Raw genomic sequence first — 18,772 nt, forward strand, 5'->3', positions numbered from 1 at the left:
CACGGGAAGAGAGAGAGAGACACGAAAACTCCAAATATACAGCAGCAGGCGTCAGGGTCGGGATCAAACCCACGACCTCCTGTAGACCAGGCGAGGTAGTTAACATCTCACCACGGAGAGAGAGACGCAAACTCCAAATATACAGCAGCAGGCGTCAGGGTCGGGATTGAACCCACGACCTCCTGTAGACCAGGCGAGGTGTTTAACATCTCACTACGGAAAGAGAGACAGACACGCAAACTCCAAATATACAGCAGGCGTCAGGGTCGTACCCACGACCTCCTGTATACCAGGCGAGGTAGTTAACATCTCACCACGGAGAGACACGCAAACTCAAAAGTATACTACACCACAACGTACACTACACTACGATACACTACACAATACACTTTACACAACACTATCTTGCACTACACTACTAGACACTACACTATACACTACTACACTATACACTACCAGACACTACTATACACTACACTATACACTATTATAGACTATATACTACTATACACTACACTATACAGTACACTACTATACACTACACTATTATACACTACACTTTACACTACTATACACTACACACTACTATACACTACACTACTATACACTACACTATATACTACTATACACTACTATACACTACACTACTATACGCTACACTTTACACTACTATACACTACACTACTATACACTACACTATACACTACTTATACACTACACTATACACTACACTATACACTACACTACTATACACTACACTACTATACACTACACTACTATACACTACACTATACACTGCTACACTATGCACTACTATACACTACACTTTACACTATTATACACTACACTACACTACTACACAACAGCTGTACTTACGCGATCTAACTCCAAAAACCTCGGTTGTGAATAATACCGCTGGCTACGAGGTGTTTTCAGCCTGTTTGAATCACATTAGTTTAGTCTCACACGCGCTGTGTGTGGGAAGCCTCTCCGGCATAAATCTGATATCCGAATCATAACAGGAGACACGTTTTACGCACCACGAGGAGGAGAAGGTGTTTCTACTTGCTGCCTAAGTCGCAAATGTCCTTGCACGCGAGAAGACTTTCTCACTGGGATGATGATCCCTTATCATTTTACAAGGCGGTCTACTCTCGGCACCACGGCAGTAGGATGTTGACTACCTCGCCTGGTCTACAGGAGGTCGTGGGTTCGATCCCGTCACCTTCCCTCTCACCCCCCCACCCTCCCTCCCTCTCACCCCCCCACCCTCCCTCCCTCTCACCCCCCCACCCTCCCTCCCTCACCCCCCCACCCTCCCTCCCTCTCACCCCCCCACCCTCCCTCCCTCTCACCCCCCCACCCTCCCTCTCACCCCCCCCACCCTCCCTCCCTCTCACCCCCCCCACCCTCCCTCTCACCCACCCTCCCTCTCACCCCCCCCCACCCTCCCTCCCTCTCACCCCCCCCCACCCTCCCTCCCTCTCACCCACCCACCCACCCTCCCTCCCTCTCACCCCCCCCCACCCTCCCTCCCTCTCCCCCCCCCCCACCCTCCCTCCCTCTCACCCCCCCCCCCCACCCTCCCTCCCTCTCACCCCCCCCCCACCCTCCCTCCCTCTCACCCCCCCCCACCCTCCCTCCCTCTCACCCACCCACCCTCCCTCCCTCTCACCCCACCCTCCCTCCCTCTCACCCCCCCCCACCCTCCCTCCCTCTCACCCCCCCCCCCACCCACCCTCCCTCTCACCCCCCCCCCCCACCCACCCTCCCTCTCACCCACCCTCCCTCTCACCCCCCCCCACCCTCCCTCCCTCTCACCCACCCACCCACCCTCCCTCCCTCTCACCCCCCCCACCCTCCCTCCCTCTCACCCCCCCCCCCCACCCTCCCTCCCTCTCACCCCCCCCCCCACCCACCCTCCCTCTCACCCACCCTCCCTCTCACCCCCCCCCACCCTCCCTCCCTCTCACCCCCCCCCCCACCCTCCCTCCCTCTCACCCCCCCCCCCCCACCCACCCTCCCTCTCACCCACCCTCCCTCTCACCCCCCCCACCCTCCCTCCCTCTCACCCCCCCCCACCCTCCCTCCCTCTCACCCCCCCCCCACCCTCCCTCCCTCTCACCCCCCACCCTCCCTCCCTCTCACCCCCCCCCCACCCACCCTCCCTCTCACCCCCCCCCACCCACCCTCCCTCCCTCTCACCCCCCCCCCCCACCCACCCTCCCTCTCACCCACCCTCCCTCTCACCCCCCCCCCACCCTCCCTCCCTCTCACCCCCCCCCACCCTCCCTCCCTCTCACCCCCCCCCCACCCTCCCTCTCACCCACCCACCCACCCTCCCTCCCTCTCACCCACCCTCCCTCTCACCCCCCCCCACCCTCCCTCCCTCTCACCCCCCCCCCACCCTCCCTCCCTCTCACCCCCCCCCCCCCCACCCACCCTCCCTCTCACCCACCCTCCCTCTCACCCCCCCCCACCCTCCCTCCCTCTCACCCCCCCCCCACCCTCCCTCCCTCTCACCCCCCCCCCCACCCTCCCTCCCTCTCACCCCCCCCCCCACCCACCCTCCCTCTCACCCCCCCCCCCACCCACCCTCCCTCCCTCTCACCCCCCCCCCCCACCCACCCTCCCTCTCACCCACCCTCCCTCTCACCCCCCCCCACCCTCCCTCCCTCTCACCCCCCCCCACCCTCCCTCCCTCTCACCCCCCCCCCCACCCTCCCTCCCTCTCACCCCCCCCCACCCTCCCTCTCACCCACCCACCCACCCTCCCTCTCACCCACCCACCCACCCTCCCTCTCACCCTCTCACCCCCCCCCACCCTCCCTCCCTCTCACCCCCCCCCACCCTCCCTCCCTCTCACCCCCCCCCACCCTCCCTCCCTCTCACCCCCCCCCCCACCCTCCCTCCCTCTCACCCACCCACCCACCCTCCCTCCCTCTCACCCCCCCCCCACCCTCCCTCCCTCTCACCCCCCCCCACCCTCCCTCCCTCTCACCCCCCCCCCCACCCACCCTCCCTCTCACCCACCCTCCCTCTCACCCCCCCCCCACCCTCCCTCCCTCTCACCCACCCACCCACCCTCCCTCCCTCTCACCCCCCCCCCACCCTCCCTCCCTCTCACCCCCCCCCCCACCCTCCCTCCCTCTTACCCCCCCCCCCACCCACCCTCCCTCTCACCCACCCTCCCTCTCACCCCCCCCCACCCTCCCTCCCTCTCACCCCCCCCCCCCACCCACCCTCCCTCTCACCCACCATCCCTATCACCCCCCCCCACCCTCCCTCCCTCTCACCCCCCCCCACCCTCCCTCCCTCTCACCCCCCCCCCACCCTCCCTCCCTCTCACCCCCCCCCACCCTCCCTCCCTCTCACCCCCCCCCACCCTCCCTCCCTCTCACCCCCCACCCCCCTCCCCCTAGGATTGGGGGGGCGGGGCCATGGAGGCGGAGCTTCGCTTCCTCGCCGCCTCCACCGTCGGTGACGTCATCCGCGCGCTGCGCCCCCCCGCGTGGGGGAGGGGCGGGAGGTGGCGGGCGGCGCGAGACCGGAGGGAGGGGGCGGAGGGGGGGGGCAGCGGGGGAGGGGAGGGGCGAGGGGATGGGGGAGACGGCCCCCTGCCCCACCCCGCGCTCCTCAACATTGACTGGGAAGGTGGGGGCAGTACCCCTCCCCTCCATCCCTACCTGCCCTCACTCACCACTCACACTCACTCACCACTCACCACACTCACCTCACACTCACTCACCTCACTCACTCACCACACTCACCACACACTCACTCACTCACCACACTCACTCACCACACTCACCTCACACTCACCACTCACTCACCACTCACCACACTCACCTCACACTCACTCACCTCACTCACTCACCACACTCACCACACACTCACTCACTCACCACACTCACTCACCACACTCACCTCACACTCACCACTCACTCACCACTCACCACACTCACCTCACACTCACTCACCTCACTCACTCACCACACTCACCACACACTCACTCACTCACTCACCACACTCACTCACCACACTCACCTCACACTCACCACTCACTCACCACTCACTCACTCACCACACACTCGCCACTCACTCACCACACACTCACTCACCACACACTCACCTCACACTCACCACACACTCACCTCACACTCACCACACACTCACCACACTCACTCACCACACTCACCACACTCATCACACACTCACCACACTCACTCACCACACTCACCACACTCATCACACACTCACCACACTCACCACACTCACTCACCACACTCACCACACTCACCACACACTCACTCACCACACTCACCTCACACTCACTCACCACACACTCACTCACCACACTCACCTCACACTCACTCACCACACACTCACCACACACACTCACTCACCACACACACACTCACCACACTCACCTCACACTCACTCACCACACACACACACACACCACACACTCACCTCACACTCACCACACACTCACCACACACTCACCACACACTCACTCACCACGCACTCACTCACTCACTCACCACACTCACTCACCACACACTCATCACACACTCATCACACACTCACCACACACTCACTCACCACACACTCACCACTCACTCACCACACACTCACTCACCACTCACTCACTCACCACACACTCACTCACCACACACTCACTCACCACACACTCACCACACACACACTCACCACACACTCACTCACCACACACTCACCACACACACACTCACCACACACTCACTCACCACACACTCACCACTCACTCACTCACCACACACTCACTCACCACACACTCACTCACCACACACTCACTCACCACACACTCACCACACACACACTCACCACACACTCACTCACCACACACTCACCACACACTCACCACATACACACTCACCACACACTCACTCACCACACACTCACCACACACTCACTCACCCTCACCACACTCACCACACACTCACTCAGCCTCACCACACTCACCACACACTCACTCACTCACCACACTCACCACACACTCACTCACCACACTCACCACTCACTCACTCACCACACTCACCACACACACACTCACTCACCACACACTCACCACACACTCACTCACCACACTCACCACTCACTCACTCACTCACCACACACTCACCACACACTCACTCACCACACACTCACCACACTCACTCACCACACACTCACTCACCACACACTCACCACACACACACTCACCACACTGACCTCACACTCACCACACACTCACCTCACTCACCACTCACCACACTCACTCGCCACTCACCACACTCACCACACACTTACCACTCTCACCACACACACACTCACCACACACTCACCACACACTCACCACACACTCACTCACCACACACTCGCCACACACTCACCACTCACTCACCATACACTCACTCACCACACTCACTCGCCACTCACTCGCCTCACACTCACTCACCACACACTCACCACACTCACCTCACACTCACCACACACTCGCCACACACTCACCACTCACTCACCACACACTCACTCACCACACTCACTCGCCACTCACTCGCCTCAAACTCACTCACCACACACTCACCACACTCACCTCACACTCACCACACACTCGCCACACACTCACCACTCACTCACCACACACTCACCACACTCACTCGCCACTCACTCGCCTCACACTCACTCACCACACACTCACCACACTCACCTCACACTCACCACACACTCACTCACCACACTCACTCGCCACTCACTCACTCACCACACACTCACCACACTCACCTCACACTCACCACACACTCGCCACACACTCACTCACCACACACTCACTCACCACACACTCACCACACACACTCACCACACACACTCACCACTCACTCACTCACCACACACTCACCACTCACTCGCCACTCACTAACCACACTCACCACACTCTCTTTCACCTCTCACCTCACACTCACCTCACACTCACCACACTCACCACACTCACCACACACTCACTCACCACACACTCACCACTCACTCACCACTCACTCGCCACTCACTAACCACACTCACCACACTCTCTATCACCTCTCTCACCACACACTCAATCACCTCACACTCACCACTCACCTCACTACTCACCACACACTCACCACACTCTCACCACACTCTCTATCACCTCCTCTCACAACAGCCGCCGTTCACGTCACCACGGCGCTTGTGCCAGGCCAGGTGCACCTTGAGGCCACGTGAAGTGTGGATGGCTCGCATGAGGCCACTGGGACAGACCCATGGCTTGGCATGAGTGGCCGATGCACCACCTGTGCACCTAGCCTGGCACTGCCCAGTAGCCTCAAGGTGCACCTAGCCTGGCACTGCCCAGTAGCAGCAGCGTCCTTCACGAGGGTTCGTAGCGCTCCCCCCTACACCCCCCACCCCCTCCCCCCTACACCCCCACCCCCTCCCCCCTACACCCCCCACCCCCTCCCCCCTACACCCCCCACCCCCTCCCCCCTACACCCCCCACCCCCTCCCCCCTACACCCCCCACCCCCTCCCCCCTACACCCCCCACCCCCTCCCCCCTACACCCCCCACCCCCTCCCCCCTACACCCCCCACCCCCTCCCCCCTACACCCCCCACCCCCTCCCCCCTACACCCCCCACCCCCTCCCCCCTACACCCCCCACCCCCTCCCCCCTACACCCCCCACCCCCTCCCCCCTACACCCCCCACCCCCTCCCCCCTACACCCCCCACCCCCTCCCCCCTACACCCCCCACCCCCTCCCCCCTACACCCCCCACCCCCTCCCCCCTACACCCCCACCCCCTCCCCCCCCCCCCCCCCCCCCCCACCCCCTCCCCCCCCCCCCACCCCCACCCCCTCCCCCCCCCCCCACCCCCTCCCCCCCCCCCCCCACCCCCTCCCCCCCCCCCCTCCCCACCCCCTCCCCACCCCTACACCCCCACCCCCTCCCCCCTACACCCCCTCCCCCCTACGCCCCCCACCCCCTCCCCCCTACCCCCCCCACCCCCTCCCCCCTACCCCCCCCCACCCCCTCCCCCCTACCCCCCCCACCCCCTCCCCCCTACCCCCCCCACCCCCTCCCCCCTACCCCCCCCACCCCCTCCCCCCTACCCCCCCACCCCCTACCTCCCCCTACGCCCTCCCCCTCTCCCCTACCCCCCTCCCCCCTCCCCCCCTCCCCCTACGCCCCCCCTCCCCCTACGCCCCCCCTCCCCCTACGCCCCCCCTCCCCTCCCCCTACATTCCCCCCCCCACTACACCCCCCCTCTCCTACACCCCCCCTCTCCTACACCCCCTCTGCCCCCTACACCCCCCCCCCACTACACTCCCCCCCCCCCCCATCTCGCCCCGCAGCGCTGGAGCACGAGTGGGAGCGCACGCGCTGTGCCCCCCGCGAGGCGTGCGTGGCGGTGGCGCGCGAGGCCCCCCCCGGGGGGGCGGGGTGGCGGGGGGGGGGCGGGTCCCCCCACGGGGCGCTGCTGAAGCCTCCCTGCGTGGCGCTGCACCGCTGCGGGGGGGGCTGCTGCCCCTCCGAGCTGCAGCGCTGCGTCAACTCCAGCCACCAGCTCGTCAACAAGACGGTGGGGGGCGGGGCTGGGGGGAGGGGGCGGGGGGGGAGGGGCTGGGGGGAGGGGCTGGTGGGGGATGGGGGGAGGAGCTGGTGGGGGCTGGGGGGAGGGGCTGGAGAGGGTTGGGGGGGGCGGGGGGGAGGGGCTGGAGGGAGGCTGGGGAGGGGCTGGGGGAGCTGGGGGGAGGGGCTGGGGGAGCTGGGGGGAGGGGTTGGTGGGGGCTGGGGGAGGCTGGGGGGAGGGGGGGAGGGGCTGGTGGGGGCTGGGGGAGGCTTGGGGGGGCACGTGGGGGTCATAGGTGGACGTCACGGGTGTCTGATGTGGTCAGTCCACCGGGCTGACTGCTATCGGCTGTGCCACCGCGATGTGCTCATGTAGGAGGACTTGTTGAGCTGGGACAGAGCGGACGATTCAGAGACAGGGGATGACTCAGAGAGAGAGTGGACGACTCAGAGAGTGGACTCCGAGGGGACGACTCTGAGGGGAGACGTCTCAGAGAGGGGACGACTCAGAGAGAGTGGACTCAAGAGGGGACGACTCAGAGTGGACGACTCAGAGAGGACGACTCAAAGGGGAGGCAGCGGCCGCAGCCGCCACGCGGCGATGAGCGGGCGGCGCTACCAACCATAGCCCGAGCTCTGCCATCCTCGACTCGTTAAGATGTTTTTGTCCCAGTGCACGCGTGCGGCAGCGTTACTCCCCCCCCACCTCGCCCCCCCCCCACCTCGCCCCCCCCCCACCTCGCCCCCCCCCACCTCGCCCCCCCCCACCTCGCCCCCCCCCGCAGCTCCTGCAGCTGATCCCCTCCCGCTCCCCGCCGCTGCTGGCGGTGACCGTGACGCTGGCGAACCACACACAGTGCCGCTGCGTGGACACGGACGAGGACGACGACTCGCTGCTACTGCAGCTGCCGCCACGGGGCGTCTCCCGCAGGGACACGGGGTGAGGGGGGGGGGCACGGGGAGGGGGTGACACGGGGAGGGGGGAGAGACACGGGGAGGGGGGAGAGACACGGAGGGGGTGACAAGGGGGGGGGAGACACGGGGGGGGGGGAGAGACACGGGGAGGGGGGAGAGACACGGAGGGGGTGACAAGGGGGGGGAAGACACGGGGAGGGGGGAGAGACACGGGGAGGGGGGAAGAGACACGGAGGGGGTGACAAGGGGGGGGAAGACACGGGGAGGGGAGAGAGACACGGGGAGGGGGGAGAGACACGGAGGGGGTGACAAGGGGGGGGAAGACACGGGGAGGGGGGAGAGACACGGGGAGGGGGGGAGAGACACGGAGGGGGGGACAAGGGGGGGGGGGAGAGACACGGGGAGGGGGGAGAGACACGGAGGGGGTGACAAGGGGGGGGGGAGAGACACGGGGAGGGGGGAGAGACACGGAGGGGGTGACAAGGGGGGGGGGGGGGAGACACGGGGAGGGGGGAGAGACACGGAGGGGGTGACAAGGGGGGGGGGGGAGAGACACGGGGAGGGGGGAGAGACACGGGGAGGGGGGAGAGACACGGGGAGGGGGACAAGGGGGAGAGACACGGGGGGGAGGAGGAGACACGGGGGGGAGAGACCCGGGGGGGGGGGGGCACGGGGACAGGGGGGGGACAAGGGGGGGGGGGAGGCACGGGGGTAGAGACACACGGGGCGACACTGGGGGTAGATAAGGGGGGGGGGCGGTGTGGGGGTCACAGCCACCACCATCGGTGACGATGACCCCGCTCCCCCCTAGGTCGACTCAGCCTCAAATGAGTACCTGGTGTAGCGGCGTGTAGTAGACATCGCCACTGGGGAGACAAAGGCGGCCGTAACTGCAACATGTTTGTATTTGGTGTTAGAACATCTGAACACAGCCTCCAGCTGTATTGCCAGAAAGGGCTCAAGCTGATTACGACTTCATCTTCTTGGTTCTTTCGATAAAGTCACGTAGAAGGGAAGTAATAAAATAATACAAATAAAACATGATAAAATAATTCTCACGACGTTTCGGCCACAACGCAAGCAGCCGTCCTCAGGTGAAGAACAGGTCTGTCATTCGACAGAATTATTTGATGAAGTTTTATTTTTATTATTTTATTACTTCCATTCTACGTGATAATCACTGTCACCGGTGTTGGCCGTGAGCGGGAATCGAACCCTCGGCTCGCCGGGTTCGCAGCGCAGCGCAGCGCGGCGCTAACCGCTGCACCACCGCTCAATACACACCACTGTACACACACAAAGATCCCCCGTGTAGCCTCCACGGGCTGTCGGAGCAAGTGCCGACACCGAAGCGTGTTGGTAGCACAGCGCGCTGACCACTGCACCACCGCTCCACAATGACCCCCCCCCCCCCACCCCTTGCGTGACCTTGGTGACCCCAGTGACCCCGGTGACCCCGGTGACCCCAGGTGTGTCTGGAGCAACGTGACGTGTGTGAGGGGCGCCCGCTGGGACCCCCAACTGTGCCGCTGCCTTCCCACGAGACGCGGGGAGGGGCAGCCGCAGCATCCCAGTACTCAACAACATCATCATCAGCAGCAGCATCAGCAGCAGCATCAGCAGCACCCTCCCGGTACTCAACAACATCAGCAGCAGCATCATCAGCAGCAGCATCAGCAGCAGCATCAGCAGCACCCTCCCGGTACTCAACAACATCATCATCAACATCATCAGCAGCACCATCCTGGCACTCAACATCATCAGCATCAGCATCAGCAGCATCATCAGCAGCATCAGCAGCATCAGCAGCACCCTCCCGGTACTCAACATCATCATCAACATCATCAGCAGCACCATCCTGGCACTCAACATCATCAGCAGCAGCATCATCAGCAGCACCATCCTGGCACTCAACATCATCAGCAGCACCATCCCGGCACTCAGCATCATCAGCAGCAGCACCATCAGCAGCAGCTTCATCAGCAGCACCATCCTGGCACTCAACAACATCATCAGCACCATCAGCAGCACCATCATGAGCATCAATACCAACATCAACACCATCACCATCATCAGCAGCATCATGACCAACACCAGCACCATCAGCAGCATCATTACCATCAGCAGCACCATCAGCAGCAGCATTATTACCATCATCACCACCTTCATCAGAATAATTTTCATAATCATAGCATCACCATCATTATCAGCACCACCAGCAGCAGCATCATCATCTGCATCAGTAGCTTCATCAGAATCATTATCAGAATCATCAGAAGCATGAGCATCACGACCATCATCATCATTATGAGAATCACCATCACCATGAAAAGTTTCATCATCTGTTTCAGCAGCATAATCACCATCAGTATCACTCTACTATCATCATCAGCATCACCACCATCTTCATCAGAATGTTCATCATCATCATATCAGCATCACCAACAGTACCATCATCAGATTCATCATCACCAGTAGCATCACCACCATCTTCATCAGTAGCATGAGCACCACTACCATCATCATTATCACAATCACCATCACCATGAGTAGTTTTATCATCACCACCATCACCATCGGTATCACCACCATCACCATCATCACCATCATCATCACCATCACCACCATCATCACCATCATCACCATCATCACACACAACAACCACAGCCACCGCCTGTACCGCGTGCTGTCCGGACACGATGTCCGACGTTTCGCTCCTGCACCCTTCCTCCACGACCTGACTTCTCAAGGTGACCCGATTTCCCCCAGAAGCCACTTGGGCCAACGGAAAGCAGCGGCAGCCGCAGCAGCAGCAGCGGCGTCGTCGTGACGAGGATCGTGGGGGGCCGTGCCCCCCCAGCTGCCTCGCGCGTGGCGAGCACTTCCACAGTCCCACGTGCAGGTAACCCGCCCCCCCGTACCACCACCACCCCCCCCACCCCGTACCACCACCCACCCCGTACCACCACCCCCCAAACTAAACACAACAAAAATCAGTTTGAAAGAAATTAGTTTTTAAATTATGCACACACAGTGGCGATGTCGCGGTGATGTCACTGCCCCCCCCACTCCCCTGCCCACCCCCACTCCCCTGCCCCCCCTCCCCGTAGCTGCGTGCCCCCCCCGCCGTGCCGCGTGCCCCCCGCTGGCGCCCACGCGTGCCCCCCGCCGCTGGCGTTCAGTCGCGCCTCGTGCCGCTGCGTGCCGGCCCAGCGGCTCCACGCGGCTCGCATCAAGCGGGGCTCGGGCCCCACGGCGGAGGGCCCCACGGCGGAGGGCCCCACGGCGGAGGGGCCCACGGCGGAGGGGCCCACGGCGGAGGGGCCCACGGCGGAGGGGCCCACGGCGGAGGGGCCCACGGCGGAGGGGCCCACGGCGGAGGGGCCCACGGCGGAGGGCCTGGCGTAAGAGGACTCGGAGCTGCGATTTCTCGACGTGGCTGAAGGCAAATAAGAAGAAAAAAATCCCAGAATGCACCACGCATTGAGCACACGACGCTCGTACCCGGCACGTGGTGCGGGGCATCGCGATCGGCTACTCACCCCGACCCCAAGTCGCCGATGTCAACACAGATCCCCCCACCGGGTACTCGTGTTTATGGCCGAGTCTACCTAGGAGAGGCCCGCGACCGGGTTCAGATCATCGCCACCGATGTTGGTGGCCAGTGAGCGGAAATCGAACTCGGGTCGACGGGTTGGCAGCGCGGCGCTAACACCTCCTCACCACTGGCACGCGCACACGCACACGCGTGTTATCCACTTTGCGTTTTTCACGAATAAAAACACGTGCCATTACCCGTGGTGAGTGGGTGGCTGGCTGGGTGAGTGGCTGGGTGAGTGGCTGGGTGAGAAGTGGGTGATTGGGTGGCTGGGTGAGTGAGTGGCTGGGTGAGTGGGTGAGTGGGTGGCTGGGTGAGTGAGTGAGTGGGTGGCTGGGTGGCTGGGCGGCTGGGTGAGTGGGTGAGTGGGTGAGTGGGTTGGTGGCTGGGTGGCTGGGCGGCTGGGTGAGTGGGTGAGTGAGTGGCTGGCTGGGCTGGTTAGGCTATCACCACGTGTCGGGCCCGGTGGTGGCCGCTTGCTCCCGCTGGTCGTGGACCCCGAGGGCGCTGGCGGCGCAAGGCAGCGCCGCTACACCCCCACCAAGAGCCTCGGAGAAAGAAGGAGGGGGCGAGGGGGGGTAGGGGCGGGGGGTAGGGGGCGGAGGGGGTAAGGGGGGGGGCGATAGGAACAAACTAAAGTTGGGGGCACGGCGGAGAGAGGCGAACGGGGGACACAGAGGAGCGCGACGGGGGGTTGGATTGGGGGGGGTAGGAACCAAACGAGATGCGGGTGGAGCACGGGGGGGGGCCGCCCTGCCATTTATTGGCTGCTGCACAAGGCCGACTACTCCCGCTCCACACACACACACAAGCCGGCTTCTTCTCCTGCTGCTGCACACACACGCGCCAGCCACGGTGCACGCGTGGCAGCCGTCGGCTCTCGGCGGCACGGACTACGGTCGGCTCCCCCACCCCCCGGCGGTGATTCCAGACAATTTGCTGCCGTTGCGTGCGTCAGCCGTGTCACGTGTCACGTGTACAGTGTCCCGCGCCACGTGTCCCGCATCGGCACGTGTCCCGCATCGCCACGTGTCCCGCATCGCCACGTGCCCCCTCTATGTGCCCTCGCTCGGCACCCCTCCACTCTCGTCCCTCCCCGTGCTCAGTCCTCCCGGCGTCCACCGACTCCACTCTCACCCCGCCCCCCCCCCACCACCGTCGCCGGTGGCGGCGACGACTTCCCCGGCGGTGCCCTCCGGCGACGCCGCTGCCTCCCCGTGCCCGTCCGTGGCCGCCTCTCCGTCGTCGCCGCCGCCCTGGTCCCTCGCGCCCGCTCCCTCCGGATCGTCCCCGGCCGCTCCGTCTCCTCCCGTGACGTCCTCTCCCTCCGCCTCCTCCGCCTCCTCCTCCTCCGCCCCTTCATCGACGTCCCCCTCCAGCTGCGCCACGCCGAGGCGGTAGAGCGAGTCCCGGATGAGCACCTGTCCCGGCTGGCAGGCGGCGAGCAGCGCGCCGATCTGGTGGGCCACCACCTCGCGGCTCGTCAGGAAGTCGCAGAGGCGGCCGAAGAGGAAGTAGTGCGCCGCCGACGAGAAGCGCGCCGCCCGCGAGCGGCGACGGGCGGCGGGGGACACGTCCGGGCCGCTCAGCGCCGCGGCGTACGGCTGCAGCTCCCGGCACGCCGACAGCGAGCGGTGCGGCTGGTGCCCGCCGCCGGTGCAGGCGTCGGCGTCGCCGGCGTCGTCCCCGCCGTCGCCGGCGGTTGTTGTTGCGGTCGGCGGAGGAGCCTGCGCCACCCAGCGGCGAGTGGAGCGGGTGACCGGATGCACCAGGCTGCCCTCTGGCGAGGGGTCATCTTCGGCGAGGCACTGCTCCTGGAGCTCGGGGCACGAGACCAGCTGGGGGCGGCACACGCGGACACACACACACGGACACACGCGGGCACACGTGGGCACACACACGCGGACACACGCGGACACACACACACGGACACACGTGGGCACACACACGCGGACACACACACGCAGACACACGCGGACACACACACGCGGACACACGTGGGCACACACACGCAGACACACGTGGGCACACACAGGCACACGCGGACACACACACGCAGACACACGTGGGCACAGAGAGGTCGAGCGGTAAAGGCGCAGCCCCGGCAGGTGCTGGCTGAACATTTTTTTCAATCGAAAACTCAACTTTTTATTTTAACAGTCAAGGCCCCACTGAGCTCCGTAGCTTTTTATTTAGAAGCGACCCTGGCTATCCAAAATGATCGTCAACTAAGTGGCTTATCAACGTCATCATCACGTGGAAATGTATAGCAGCAGCCAAATACTCTAAATGCGAGACGTTGATTCGAAATATGGAGAGAAAAATCCACGCGACCACGGGGAGAGAGAGAGGCACGCAAACTCCAAATATACAGCAGCAGGCGTCGTTAGGGTCGGGATCGAACCCACGACCTCCTGTAGACCAGGCGAGGTAGTTAACATCTCCTAGCCACCGTGATGATGATGATGAGAGAGAGACACGCAAACTACAAATATACAGCAGGCATCGTCAGGGTCGGGATCGAACCCACGACCTCCTGCAGACCAGGCGAGGTAGTTAACATCTCACCATGGAGAGAGAGAGACAGACACGCAAACTCCAAACATACATCAGGCAATGAGGGTCGGGATCGAACCCACGACCTCCTGCAGACCAGGCGAGGTAGTCACCACCTCTCCACCTACCAACCTGCGGGGGAGCGAAGGGGTCGCTGAAGCAGCCCTGCGTGAGCCCCCAGAGCTGGGCGGCCAGGGCCGGGTAGCGCGCCTCGACGTTGAGGGCGACGTCGCGCGCCAGGTCGCTCACGTAGACGGGCGGCCAGTGCAGGCACGACGCGAGGAGGTCCACGTGGTCGCGGGCTCGCTCCGCACGCAGCAGGTACTTGGATGCGCTGATCACCTGGGGTGGGCGCGCACGGGAGACGGGACGTTCTGATGGAGTCTTTTTGCTATTTTCAAATTTTACACGCCGGAGCCGTGCCAGGGGTCTGAGCCGAGCCGTCTCGGGGTCTTCTTGTGAGGCCGCGCGAACAAAAATTAATAAAACACCCGTGCCATGTGCTGGTCCCGGCGTTGGCTTGGCTCAGAGATGTGCTGGTAAAAAAAAAACACTTGTACCGTGCTGGCCCTGGCTTGGCTCGGATGTGCCAGTGGAAAAGGAAAAACACTTGTACCGTGCTGGCGCTGGCTCGGCTCAGAGATGTGCTGGTAAAAAAAAAAACACCTGTACCGTGCTGGCCCTGGCTTGGCTCGGATGTGCCAGTGGAAAAGGAAAAACACTTGTACCGTGCTGGCGCTGGCTCGGCTCAGAGATGTGCTGGTAAATAAAAAAAACACTTGTATCGTGCTGGCCCTGGCTTGGCTCGGATGTGCCAGTGGAAAAGGAAAAACACCTGTACCGTGCTGGCCCTGGCTTGGCTCGGATGTGTCAGTGGAAAACGGAAGGTGAAGCTGGCTAAGGATTTCACTCAGGTCGGGACGACAGCCGCCTGAGGAGTTCCAGTCAGACCAAGTCTGTGGGTCTCATTGCTCCTGCTGCAGCTGCTGCAGCTGCTGCAGGTACTGCTGGAGCTGCTGCAGGTACTGCTGCAGCTGCTGCAGGTACTGCTGCAGCCGGTGTACCTGGTGAGGACACATCTTGTAGATCTTGCCGCCCGTGTGCGACGGCCGCGCCAGCGTCTCGGAGCCGGGAGGGCGACCGCCGTCCAGAACCGAGGCGTAGAGACATACGAGCGACACGCACAGCTCCTCCTGCTCACAGGGGGACACGCACGGGGAGACACGCGGGTGACGTGGGGTGACGCGGGGTGACACGTGGGGTGGCTTGCGGGGCCACGCACGGGTACATGCACGAGGTGTACGGTGGTAGTAGTGCGGTGGTGGTGGTTGTGTGGTGGTGGTGGTGGTTGTGTGGTGGTGGTGGTAGTTGTGTGGTGGTGGTGGTGGTGGTGGTGGTTGTGTGGTGGTGGTGGTGGTAGTTGTGTGGTGGCGGTGGTTGTGTGGTTGTGTGGTGGTGGTGGCGCTACCCGCGAGAGTGCGGCGCTGCAGGGCAGGCCGCAGCGCTGGCAGGCGTCCTCCAGCTGCTCGCGTGGGCTGCTGCTGTGGAGGGCGGCGACGTCCAGCTCCCCGGCCAGCACCAGGCGCATCAGCGACTCCGCACAGCCTGGCCGCCCCCCCCCCCACGCACACGATAAGACAAAGACTCTGCACAGCCTGGCCCCCCCCCCCCCCCCACGCACACGATAAGACAAAGACTCTGCACAGCCTGGCCCCCCCCCCCCCACGCACACGATAAGACAAAAACTCTGCACAGCCTGGCCCCCCCCCCCCCCCACGCACACGATAAGACAAAGACTCTGCACAGCCTGGCCCCCCCCCCCCACGCACACGATAAGACAAAGACTCTGCACAGCCTGGCCCCCCCCCCCCCCCCACGCACACGATAAGACAAAGACTCTGCACAGCCTGGCCCCCCCCCCCCCCACGCACACGATAAGACAAAGACTCTGCACAGCCTGGCCCCCCCCCCCCACGCACACGATAAGACAAAGACTCTGCACAGCCTGCCCCCCCCCCCCACGCACACGATAAGACAAAGACTCTGCACAGCCTGGCCCCCCCCCCCCCCACGCACACGATAAGACAAAGACTCTGCACAGCCTGGCCCCCCCCCCCCCACGCACACGATAAGACAAAGACTCTGCACAGCCTGGCCCCCCCCCCCCCACGCACACGATAAGACAAAGACTCTGCACAGCCTGGCCCCCCCCCCCCCCACGCACACGATAAGACAAAGACTCTGCACAGCCTGGCCCCCCCCCCCCCCCACGCACACGATAAGACAAAGACTCTGCACAGCCTGGCCCCCCCCCCCCCCATGCACACGATAAGACAAAGACTCTGCACAGCCTGGCCCCCCCCCCCCACGCACACGATAAGACAAAGACTCTGCACAGCCTGGCCCCCCCCCCCCACGCACACGATAAGACAAAGACTCTGCACAGCCTGGCCCCCCCCCCCCCCACGCACACGATAAGACAAAGACTCTGCACAGCCTGGCCGCCCCCCCCCCCCACGCACACGATAAGACAAAGACTCTGCACAGCCTGGCCGCCCCCCCCCCCACGCACACGATAAGACAAAGACTCCGCGCACGGCCTGGCCCCCCACGCGCGAGACAAAGGTCCCCCGCGTAGCCTCGATGGACCGTCGGGGCAAGCGCCGTTAGTGAGCATCAGCGTCGGCACCACGCCCGGCCGCCTTTGTCTCCCCGGTGGCGATGTTTACTGCGCACTGCGCCGGGTACCTCGTTTGAGGCCTACACAGCCAGCCGGCCCCACGTTAATACAGAGACGTGAACGGTGAGTGTATCAGCAAGCGAGTGGTGAGTGAACGGTGAATGAGTGCTGAGCGACTCACCGCTGGCGGGGCCCCGCTCCAACCTGACCCTCTCGTGTTGATGGTGAGCGCCCCGTGCATGAGTGGCGAGCGAGTGGCGAGCGAGTGGCGAGCGAGTGGCGAGCGAGTGGCGAGCGGGAGAGCGAGCGAGTGGTGAGCGAGTGGTGAGCGAGCGGCGAGCGAGTGGTGAGCGAGAGGTGAGCAGGAGAGCGAGCGAGTGGTGAGCGAGTGAGCGAGTGGTGAGCGAGTGGAGAGCGAGTGGCGAGCGAGTGGCGAGCGAGTGGCGAGCGAGCGGTGAGCGACTTACCGCTGACGGGGCCCCGCTCCACCTTGTCCCTCTCTGTGTTGATGGTGAGCGCCCCGCGCATGAGCGGAGGGATGAACGGCGCGACGGCCGCGGCCTCCAGCCGCAGGGCCACGGCGCCGGGGAAGGCGGCGGCCTCCAGGGCCTCCGTCTCCACGAGCGACCAGAAGTCGTCGGCACTCACCTCCTCGCCGCCCACCTCGTTGGGCTCCCCCTCCTCGCTGGGCCACACCACCTGACGCACACGCGGCGGTCAGGGGGGGTGCCGGGCGGAGTGCAGGTGGCGACGGCGGTGATGGCGGTGATGGCGGTGGTGGCGGTGATGATGCCACCAGCACCTTCTGTATCACCGCATCCACCACCACCACTCTCACCACCACTGTAACCACCACCACCACCACCACCGTAACCACCACCACCGTAACCACCACCACCACCGTAACCACCACCACCACCCTCACCACCACCGTAACCACCACCACCGTAACCACCACCACCGTAACCACCACCACCACCACCGTAACCACCACCACCACCCTCACCACCACCGTAACCACCACCACCGCCATCATCAATACCACCACCTCCCTCCAGCTCCCCCTACTGCCGCTGGTGTCCCCCCCCGTCCCCACCCCCCTAGCACCCCCCCCACCCCCCCACCCCCCTGCCCCCCCACCCCCCCCCGCCCCCCCACCTCCAGCTTGTCGAGGTCCAGGAGGCCGTGGGCCCCGCGCTGCGCCAGCTCGAGGCGCGGGGCGACGCCGCACACGCCGCAGATCATGTCGTTGTAGTCGCGCGCCGTGAGGCTCTCGAAGGCCCAGTAGCCGCAGGCCAGCAGCTCGCACAGCGCCGCGGGGGGGGGGCGCTCGGCCCCCGGGGGCCCCACGCGGCCCGACCCGCCGCCTGGAGGGGGGGGGCACGAGGGGAGGAGGGGGAGGGGCGGGGGAGGGGCGG

General features: G+C 64.3%; 1 protein-coding gene across 1 annotated transcript in view; it reads right to left on the reverse strand.

The window, feature by feature from the left end:
* Positions 1 to 12,425: 12,425 nt before the first annotated feature.
* The window catches only part of HMGXB3 (HMG-box containing 3), a 30,803-nt gene continuing 24,456 nt past the window's right edge, over positions 12,426 to 18,772 (reverse strand). Inside the window, exons 22-27 of the mRNA XM_061575806.1 lie at positions 18,513 to 18,721; positions 17,822 to 18,053; positions 16,143 to 16,279; positions 15,739 to 15,867; positions 14,807 to 15,016; positions 12,426 to 13,956 (exon numbers count right to left, since the gene is read on the reverse strand). Of these exons, the coding sequence (XP_061431790.1) occupies positions 13,252 to 13,956; positions 14,807 to 15,016; positions 15,739 to 15,867; positions 16,143 to 16,279; positions 17,822 to 18,053; positions 18,513 to 18,721 (1,622 nt within the window). The 3' untranslated portion in view covers positions 12,426 to 13,251. The remainder of the gene's footprint in view (positions 13,957 to 14,806; positions 15,017 to 15,738; positions 15,868 to 16,142; positions 16,280 to 17,821; positions 18,054 to 18,512; positions 18,722 to 18,772) is intronic.

This window comes from Lethenteron reissneri, chromosome 59, assembly GCF_015708825.2.
Source record: "Lethenteron reissneri isolate LAM-NWPU_2019-01 chromosome 59, ASM1570882v1, whole genome shotgun sequence".
In the NCBI taxonomy this organism is placed as follows: domain Eukaryota; kingdom Metazoa; phylum Chordata; class Hyperoartia; order Petromyzontiformes; family Petromyzontidae; genus Lethenteron; species Lethenteron reissneri.